This window comes from Hordeum vulgare, chromosome 6H, assembly GCF_904849725.1.
Source record: "Hordeum vulgare subsp. vulgare chromosome 6H, MorexV3_pseudomolecules_assembly, whole genome shotgun sequence".
NCBI lineage: Eukaryota > Viridiplantae > Streptophyta > Magnoliopsida > Poales > Poaceae > Hordeum > Hordeum vulgare.
The window spans coordinates 238856170-238866376 of record NC_058523.1 but is presented as its reverse complement, the minus strand read 5'-3'; the positions used below and the strand labels follow the sequence as shown (position 1 = coordinate 238866376).

The window sequence follows — 10207 nt, the reverse complement described above, 5'->3', positions numbered from 1 at the left end:
CCCCTCGCTTCCAGGGGGTTGTATGCAATTTTTACATTGAATGCGAGGAGGCACGCGACCAGCTCCGCGGCGTCGTGGGTCCCTCTTACTCGCAACGTCAGCGCCATACGGTGGGCATACGTATCCAGGACCGTATGTGAATATCGTGGACAACTTCGAGGACCGTATTGAAACATTTCCTGACATCGAGGACTGATTCCGACACGGCCGTAACTTGCAGGACTATACATGCATTTTACTCAAAGCAAAAACGCGCACACATGAGCAGAGCACAGTAGCCAAGCAACAGCGAGCGAGCCACAGTCGGTCACACCCACCGCCGCTCCCGATTCCTTCAGTCGCCGGCACCGCTGCCATCCTCGGCTAGAGCTTCTCCATCCCCTATCCCTATATACCGCAATCTCCTTCAGAACCACCGGTCGGGATTGCTGCTCCGCTTCCCAGTCGGAGATCCGCCCGGAGTGACATTTGTATTTCTGGGTAAACCCTAGTCTCAATTGATTTATGTTTTTCTTTCGTCCGTTCTGCGAAAAATCGAGGCTTTTTGAAGCACTCCGTGCGCCTTTTACGCAGTCTGCTGTTGCTAGTGTCTGGGATTTTTTCCCCGTCTGGACGTTTGTGTCGGTGCGACTGCCTCAGAAATTCGGCGGGCGCATTCACCGCTGGTTGTATCTTGTATGCTTGGGATCTCGGAGCTTGTAGGATTATCATTTGGAGCTAGAGCTGGGCGCCGGATCCCTTTGTTTATTTATTATTTATTTTGAGATGCGCCAGAGAACTATTTGATCTTGCTGTCCGGAATGTGCTGCCCGTTGCTTTGTGGTATTTTTAGCGATGTAGATTTACTGCTTCTGTTACCATCTCATACGCCCAATCTTTTGCGCCAAACATTTTCCTAAATTGTAGTGTAGTTTGTCGTGAATACGAAATACATGTGTCGGATAAGAGCTTGGACACCATCCATGAGCTATGCCCAAAGGTGCCATATGCAGAGTTAATTTAGTTTTGTCGCCCTCCATGCTGTTTCAGGTAGTCTAGTGGTTGATTTGCTGGAGAATTTGGAGATAGTAAAGAGGTGATGTGAGCCACAAAGTGAACTTTTTTCTCTGGGCCTAACATTCTAAGGTAATTAACCATTTTGGGAAAGTGTGTATCTCTAATTTCAGTGCATATAGCACTTCCTTCGTTCACAAATATAAGATGTTTTGAACATTTCATTATGGACTACATGTGGACTGAAATGAGTGACCGAACACACTAAAACGTGTCTATATACATCCAATTCACAGAACATCTTATACGTATTTGTGAACGGAGGGAGTACTATGATATGGTTGTGCTTGTAAGTTGAAGCCATGGGAAGGCAAGTGGGAGCTTCTTGATAATATTATCATATAAGTGTAAGCCAAATCCCAAGTGAACTGAAGCCCCAATGGGAGTGAGCTTCTAGGACATGTAAAAGGCAACTCCAGTGAGCTGGTTGGTTTGATAAGCTTAATCCTATCCTAGTTCCTTAAATCTTTGAACGCGATCATTTTCTCTTACCATGTTCCACTTCTGAGAGAGTGGAAACTGTAAAGCTTGTTTTCAGCTTTGCTGTTTTCTGTAGGTAACTCAGTGATTTGGAATGTTTTTCCGAGCTGAAGCAGAGAAGTCTTGGAGCTGGATAATAATAATCTTTTAGGGATATGCTCCAACCAAGGGAAGCTGATGTGCCTGCACTCTTTGTTGTATTTATTGTACTTCCGGTGATAGCATATTTTCTTCTTGGGAGATGGCATGATTCTGTAAGTAAGAAAACAAGAGTAGGTGTGCTTGGCCAGAAAGCTGCAGAAGAAGCCTTCAAAGCGGAAACAATGGCATGCCCAGATGTTATATTGCCAGGACCGTCTCTGAGACCCATGCCTTATTTGAGATCTGTTCCTTCTTTAAGATCTGAATACCACGAGTGTGCTACTTGTCGTGGCCCTGCAAAGACTAGGTGCTCCAGGTGCAAATCTGTTAGATACTGGTAAGATTCTGACCTATTATTCTCTGGTACGAACTGAAACTCCAAAAAATTGTGTACACCCAAGTAGGTGTGTGAATCTTACTTTATTATCTGCTGTTTATTTATTACAATGATTTCATTTCTGAAGAAGAACTGTACCTCATTATGTCACCAAAGCGGGCGAGTCACCTACTTCGTTGCATTGATAACATATCAAATTTTAGTTAAGCTGGTAGGATTGAGTTCCTTGTCGCTACATATAATCCAGCGCCTGATTGGAGCAAGCAACACATCTAATAGCTCCAGTCTCTTAAAAATGTTGAATTTGCGACTGATTTATCCCTGCACCATGAGTCTGTTTGTCATGTGATACTCTCTTGCTTGTGTGCTGAATGTAAAAATTATACTGTTCTGTTATTGTGACCACTTTTAATGCCACTTTGAATGTTCCACAGCTCTGGAAAGTGTCAAATTATACACTGGAGGCAAGGGCATAAACAAACATGCCAGCAGTGGCATGCTAACGGTGGTAGCAACTCTGGTGGACTATCTCCGACGGGGAGTTCTGAACAAATGCCGTTCTTGACTAACCTGAATTCACCTCTTCCAGGGGGTGACAGTCACCTGCATGAAATGAATTTTGACACAGTATCAGAGCCATCCTTTGCGACAACTGATAGCTATATTCTTGATACTGATCTATTCCTGGCAGACAGAAGCAACATGAATGAATCAAATCAAAGTCTTCTTTCAAGAGTAAATAGCGCTTCTGTTGCATCTTGTGAAAAGAGCAATTACGGTGTTGATGAAGGAACCAACTCATCTGAGATATTATCAGCAAATAAGGTAGCATAGCTTCTAATTCGTTTTTTATTCTCCAAGTTTGTGTCATTCAATTCTTTACCTTGCGCTTTCAGGTTTCAAACAACAGTTATGGTTGTTTGGAGGAAAAGAATGACAACCATGATTTTACTTATCCTCTCAATAATACGGTACAACAACCCAATAATTGTGCTCCGGAAACAACAAAATGTCCAAAAGCAAGCATCACAGTTTATGAACCTGACATGGGTGTCTATTTAACTTCTGATATGATGAGTTCTTGTGAGGGGCCATATTCTTCCGCAACAGAGTCGCTACAGAGGAGCAAATCATCTGGAAAATATAGTGGGAGAGGAAATGTGATCTATATGAAGCCTCCTTATCCACCAGGTAAGGTGACTTCATCACAAAAAACACAGGAGGTGTTGGCATCATATCAATACAATCCCCATGAGAAGAACACTTCCTGCAAAAATGAGCAAAGTAATGTTTCATCTCTCTTGAAGTGGGCTACCTTTTCCTTATATTTTTCTCTTTAATCTCATATATGTATTGTATCCTGTAGGATCTGCAAAATCAAGTGCTTCAACAAACAACAATTTACAAGGATGCACTGGAATCTCAAAATTAGGAGCATCCAAGGTTGAAGTCTTGAAGAAGCCCTCAAAATTTCTCAAAACCAGCCTGGTGGGTTTAATCAATGATAACAAGAGGAGTAAGGTTTGGAATCATCTATAATAACTCTTGTCTTGTAGGTACTGCGCTGTTTTGGTATGTATTTTACTTTGTTCTAAATTGCAGTTTCAGGTATTGTTTCGCTATGAAGATCTCGTTAAGTTCTTCCAGTACGAAGTACGGGGCATTTCTCCCAGAGGTCTTTTCAACTGTGGGAACAGGTATTACCATTGTCTTTGTTAAACTGTCATGCTGACTTAAATTTGTTTTTGTTCTTGCATGCCAAAGTTGTAGAAGGGGAACCTTGGCACAGCGGTAAAGCTGTTGCCTTGTGACCATGAGGTCATGGGTTTGAGTCCTGGAAACAACCTCATGTAGAAATGTAGGGAAAGGCTGCGTACAAAAGACACAAAGTGGTTGGACCCTTCCGCGGACCCTGTGCAAGCGGGCGCTATGTGCATCGGGCTGCCCTTTTTTATGCAAATTTTGTAGAATGAACAACATGCAATATGTTCTGGAAATAAACAACCTAAGAATCTTAACAGGAGGGGTAAAATTGAATGTCCAGTAGGAGGTGATTCACAAATATCAAACACATAGATCGGTAAATCAGCAAATTTTGAAAATAGTGCAGCGATAGAATTAAATCACGCTGTACGTGCAACTAAATAAAATTAAGATAATTCCCGTGTACCAAAAATATTATGAAAGAATTAGTTTAAATAAGGTGTACTTTATTTAGTCAAGCAAATTGTGAGCTAAGTGTTGCTTCTTCTGTTTCTGCAAATTGAACATTTAGTTAGTTAAATTGTAGCTTGTCATGGTTATATCTAATGACTACTGTCCTTTTCTGCAGCTGCTATGCTAATGCTGTTCTACAATGCCTCATGTGCACAAAGCCCCTGATGATCCACCTGCTTCTGAGACTGCATTCTAAAGACTGTAATACTAAGCCTAACATTTTGCCCCTTCAGTACTGTTGTCTGCACAGGGTAAAAGTAATAATATTGTCTACTCCTGTCCGCCTCACACTCTTTGTTATCTTCATATAGGTTGCTCAAAGAACTGGTGTCTTATGTGCGAACTTGAGCAATATGCTTCAACTTTACGTGAAAGTGGTGGACCTGTGTCTCCAAGCAGAATCCTTTCGAATCTAAGGAACATTGGATGTCGCTTGGGTGGTGGAAGTCAGGAAGATGCTCATGAATTTTTAAGGTAGTATAGCTGTCATGTTAGATTTAATTCCTCTTGTTCTATTTTTTCATTCCTCTTTCTCACTATTTCCTGTTGATTCTAACAAGGGTGGTCTCTGATTTAGATGAAACCAAAGTTGCGGTGTTTCACTTTTAACATATTCTGTTAGTCACAACACAATAAAAATTTGTTCTGAATATCGTGGATTGACTATTAATAGAAAGTTAGAGCTGTGGAGACAGACTTTGTAATCAAAAGGTTTTAAGCTTAGTAGAACTAAAACTGAGTAAGTTGGGGGTGCAATTTCAGTACATGGGGTGCCTTGATGGGCAGGTGGTACCTCAGAAGGACACCTTTCAATATTTGGGGTCGATGCTGCAGAAGGATGGTGATATCAATGAAGATGTATGCCATCGAATCAAAGCCGGATAGATGAAGTGGGCACAAAACTTCTGGCGCCCTCTGTCACAAGAGTGTCACGAGAGCTAAAAGGCAGATTCTATAGGATGGCAATTCAACCTCCGTTTTTGTATGGCGCAAAATGTCGACCAACTAAAAGATGACATGTCCAACAGTTAGATGTAGAGATGCACATGCTGAGATGGATGTGTCCACACATGAAAGGATCGGGTCCGGAATGATGATATAGTTGGGGCAGCACCAATTGAAGAGTAGCTTGTCCACCATTGTTTGAGATAGGTATAGTTGGGGTAGCACCAATTGAAGAGAAGCTTGTCCAACATCGTCTGAGATAATTTGGTCATATACAACGTAGGCATCTAGCGGAAGATTAAAGTGTGTTGTTAATGTCAAGGCAGGTTGGGGTAGACCAAAATTGGCATGGGAGTAGTCCGTAAGAATATCACCAAAGAACTAGCCATCTGTGTGTGTGTGTGTGTGTGTGTGTGTGTGTGTAAGTTAGCTATCCACATGCCAAATGTTGAGTAAATATGCAATTTTTCGATTAGATTAATCCATGAAACAATCACTATCATGGCACATATAGCAGACTAGATTACTGACATACTGATTACGAAGCAGACTAGCATGTACTACACATATAGCAGAAACATCTACGCATATAGCTAGTACTACTAAGAATAAAATAGACAGGAGCGGGATGGACGAATTATACTCTCCAATCGGCAAGTTGGCCGTAGCAGCAGTAGTGGCGGCGACAGTATCTTCGGCCGCCTTCTTGTCGGCTTCGGCCTTCTCTCGGGCGAGATGGTCGACGTCGGTTGGTGAAGACATGGTGATGACGAAGGCGACGCAGACGTAGATGAAGCAGACGAATAGAGGCGAGCAGTCGCGTAGTCGCTCCCTAAAAACCTAATCACCCCTCTCCCGTACAGGATCCGGAGAGGCGGGGTTTCGGAGGCCTGCTCCCCTGTCAACCTTGTACGCGGTGAACGGGACGGAATCACCGGCAGCAGCAGTAGCAAAAAGAACGAGCGCGCGGAGTAGATGTGATCTGTTCGTGACGGCTAGGGTTGATAGGAGCCTCGCTTATGTAGGCGCGCCGGGTGGAGATACATGGGCTGAACCCACGTCCGAGTCGGTAACGCCTCACGATCCGATGTCTCAGATCGTGGCGTGTCCGTTACGTATTCTCCGTTCCTGACCGGCAAAAATAAGCGTGTAGGTATGAGCCCGGCTTGGCTCAATCCCGCAACCTGCGGCGCATCGCGTCGTGGCATGGCGTGGCGAGGATGGCGGTGGCGGAGGAGTGTGCGAGGGCCTCTTCTCTTCTCATGCTCCAATAGCATGTGTAAGAGAGACTCTTATAAAGAGGTCCAACTCCTTCTCCGCTAGCAAGGTGGGACTAAACTTCCCACCACCCCTTGTCATGCCACCACATACAAGGGCCCTTAGAGATTTTCTGAAATTGTCTTATTGGCCCTAAGCCCATCACATATTTCAACACCAAAACCATGACTAGGTCTCAGGATCTTATGGATTTCAACTCTAGCCTACCCCAACTTGTTTGGGACTGAAAGGCTTTGTTATTTTTGCTGTTGTTGTGAACTGATGATTGACTGATCATCCGGTTTAAACTGAAACAGAAAATAAGAAAGATCATCAGTCGAAGAAGGCAACAACTAATCTCTCCCTAATCTCCTGGAACGGACTAGTCTTTTAATTTGTTGATGTATTCTGAATATTTAAGAGGCTTTAAATATGTCATTTTCTTATGTTCTCATGGTCTCTTATGTCAGCACTATCAAGTGTTTCAAGATTTGAACATTGTAATAGAGAAGCAAATAAAGTAGCTCATGAACTAGCTAGATTAGCTAGATTTCTTTTGACCTCACATTGGTTTGAGGAACCTTTATGTGAAATTGTAACAATCCTCACAGACGATGTATTGATTATCTCTAATGAATAAAGTTTCGGTCTATTTAAAAAAAAAGTGGGTTGGGGAAAATGGGAAAGGGAAAATGACAATTGTTATTCAACTGTTCTAGATCTGTCAGACCTACTATCCCTCCTGTATTGATCATGTATTAACATTTTGTTCATAATGTGCTTGATTTTCAACACAACCAGGCATCTTGTGATGTCTATGCAAGCAGCGTGCCTGGATGGACTGGGTGGTGAGAAGCAAGTAGAACAAAGCTTGCAGGAAACTACACTGATACAACAGATGTTTGGTGGACGCCTTAAATCGAAGGTAACTTGCAATTTTCTGACTTGATTTCATTTTTAGTGCTGCAAATTTCCTTAATTGTGTGCTTAAGTTGTTACAGTTTGTATCAAATATTCTTTTGCGTGTGTGCATAAGTTGCAGATTCGTCCCTTGTATTTTCTTTTCTACTGGCTCTCTAGCTAGTTAGTTAAGCACTATTTTTCTATCATATACTAACTAAGTTAGTAAATGAAACAAGGTTAAGTGCCTCAGATGCCATCATGAATCTGAAAGATACGAGAATATAATGGATCTTACTTTGGAGATTCATGGTTGGGTGGAGTCCTTGCAAGATGCTTTGACACAGTTCACTGCTCCTGAAGATTTAGATGGGGATAATATGTATAAATGTGGAAGGTACTGTGGCAATCTAACAATCTTCTCATCATTTTGATTGGAGAACAGCATATTAAAGTTTGTTAATTTTACTGCAGGTGTTGTGCTTATGTTAAAGCTAGAAAACAACTAAGCGTGCATGAAGTGCCAAACATATTAACGGTAGTTTTAAAAAGATTCCAGGTATTATGTATTTCATCTCTGTATGCAATATTAATCTGGCCCAGTATCTTTGTATTATCTCTAATTTTCAGCTGCATGTTTTGAAGTATAGTCATTCTTGTGTGCAGTTCTCATAGAGTATGCATTTGTCAGTATGATATTAATGACTAATTTATGTAGAATTTCATGATGTTGGGTTTACATCTTCAAATTGCAACCAAACCCCTCTAAAACTAAATGAAGCTTATTTTGAAGAAGTTTCCTTAGCACACTAATATAATCGTTTGTTTGATTGCTTATTAAGATTAGTTTATTGAGCTAATTTTTTTCGTGCTTCAGACAGGAAAGTATGGCAAGATTAACAAATGTGTCACTTTTCCTGATATGTTGGACATGGTTCCTTTTGTGACTGGGGCTGGTGATCACCCGCCTCTTTACTTCTTGTATGCTGTGGTTGTACACGTGGATACAGAAAATGCATCATTCTCTGGTCACTACATATCGTATGTCAAAGATATGCAGGGAACGTGGTTAAGAATTGATGACTCAGAGGTATTTGTAAATTTCCTTGAAGTAGACTAAGAACCTCTGTATGTGTTGCTTTTAGAAGTTATTCTAGACTAGTGGAATCACATAGGTATGTATTTGTTTTAAAGAAGCAAACATAATCACAAGTTTATTAAACTAGCAGTTCATATATGCTCTTTTGAAATGAAATTATGTTGTAATCTTACTGTTTTAGTGCTTATGAAACTTGAAATGAATTGAAGTCTGTTTGTGCTTTGTGGCGGCGAACAATTAAATAATCACACTTTATTCCATGTGATGTCTTTTCTGTAGTCATGTTTTTATAGGGCCACGTACCTTTACAAAATATAAAATCTGGGAATTTGTATGAGCTGATGTGCCTACTTGTTTCTTGTTATATGAAGGTCAAGGCTGTATCATTGAATCAAGTTATGTCAGAAGGTGCATATATGCTATTCTACTTGAGGTACAGCCAGCCTGTGATATTTGCCATCTAATATTCGAGTTATTTCCTTGTCTTCACTAGTCTAACATTTATCATATAGATCTTTTCCTCGCCCTCCGAGGATATACATTGAGAAAGGCTTATTGCCTGATCCATCATCTTCATATTGTCACTCATCAAAATCCTCCAAGGGCTCTTCTAAACAAGAGCAGAAGCAGACAGAATCGCTCTTTACTTCCGATGATCAAATCCATGGTATTTATGATTTTAGACCAGAGGAGGAAGGTTACAGACAAGATCAACATGCGAGGTTGAGGTCCCAAAATTTATATCACACTGATGATGCTTTTGCAGATTCGGTTAGCACAGACTTCTCAGACGCTACATCAAGTGAATGGTCCCTGTTTACCAGCTCTGATGAATCTTCGTTTACCACTGAAAGCACTAGAGATTCATTCAGTGTTGTAGATTATGGTGACAATGCTGGCCTTGATCCAATCACCTCAATTTTTGGGCCATATTATGCTCCTGACCATCCTCTTGGCAACTTTGCCTCATGTACAAGGCTCTCGTCTTCCAATCCACAAACAAGATATTTTCCGGAAAGCATGGGTTTTGTCTCAGATTCTTCCTTGCCAACTCACCCCTACGGCAATGTACATAGAGGAAGATATCCAGACAGGGCTTGCGCGTCTTCAGCCGAACCTCTTGCTTCACCAAACCAGCGAAGCTTGTACGGTAGGTATAACCATAGTAGAGATGGTTTTGTTCAAACATCTGGGTTTTGTCATATGTAATGGTCTACATCTGATAGTTTTAGTTGGAGCTGGGCTGATATGGTTAGCAGTGCCGTTAATATCGCCTCATGTTCTTTTATTTCAGAGGCATATTTAATTGTAGCTGCATATTCTAGATGTAGTTCACTCAGTGTAGCGAAGTAACTAGATCTGTCTAGATGCCTAGCTTTTGGGTTGACATGTTAGAACTCAGGGACTGGCTTTGTGAAAGCAAAGATGGAAGCATTTATTTAGTGTGTGCGAAAAGCTTCCATTTGCTTCCATATTTCTATCATTTCTTGGCCAGAGTAAGAGCTGACCAGTAGCCAGTATGATACTGCTGATTTGAGCCTATGGGGGCATCTCTTCACTGAAACGGAGTTTTCTTAAATTCATATATTTGCTTGAAGAGGTAAGAGTCTGAAGCAGAATTGGGTGTGTGATTTGCCTTCAGCTTTTCTGTATTTCTGTATTAAATTCATTCGTGGGGTTATCTGGAGGTCATCCTCTTTGGAGCTCGCCCTTTTTTTCTTTTCAATTTCATATATTAGCTCCTCGAATGTACTGTCACCTGTGAGGTTGTGAATGTA

The 10207-nt window shown here is 41.4% G+C and overlaps 1 protein-coding gene across 3 annotated transcripts; it reads left to right on the top strand.

The window, feature by feature from the left end:
- The first annotated feature begins 259 nt into the window (after nt 1-259).
- Nucleotides 260-9884, top strand: LOC123404566 (ubiquitin carboxyl-terminal hydrolase 15-like). Of its 3 annotated transcripts, XM_045098503.1 has the most exons (16): nt 260-480; nt 1030-1125; nt 1290-1479; nt 1610-2011; nt 2446-2836; nt 2908-3295; nt 3378-3532; nt 3614-3708; nt 4344-4429; nt 4540-4702; nt 7232-7355; nt 7570-7727; nt 7805-7889; nt 8208-8420; nt 8801-8862; nt 8942-9884. In XM_045098503.1, the coding sequence occupies exons 4-16, from the start codon at nt 1689-1691 to the stop codon at nt 9636-9638; spliced, it is 2940 nt and encodes a 979-aa protein (XP_044954438.1). In that variant the 5' UTR covers nt 260-480; nt 1030-1125; nt 1290-1479; nt 1610-1688; the 3' UTR covers nt 9639-9884. The 3 variants fall into 3 exon arrangements, with proteins under 3 accessions (XP_044954438.1, XP_044954437.1, XP_044954439.1); XM_045098502.1 differs by lacking the exon at nt 1290-1479; XM_045098504.1 differs by lacking the exons at nt 1030-1125; nt 1290-1479.
- Nucleotides 9885-10207: the final 323 nt, after the last annotated feature.

What these genes read in the sequence shown, in the direction of transcription:
- LOC123404566 (XM_045098504.1), top strand. Translation starts at nt 1,689, where the DNA reads ATGCTCCAACCAAGGGAAGCTGATGTGCCTGCACTCTTTGTTGTATTT. An exon ending in AATATGTATAAATGTGGAAG is followed by an intron (nt 7,728 to 7,804) that starts GTACTGTGGCAA and finishes ATTTTACTGCAG; the next exon opens with GTGTTGTGCTTATGTTAAAG. An exon ending in TAGTTTTAAAAAGATTCCAG is followed by an intron (nt 7,890 to 8,207) that starts GTATTATGTATT and finishes TTCGTGCTTCAG; the next exon opens with ACAGGAAAGTATGGCAAGAT.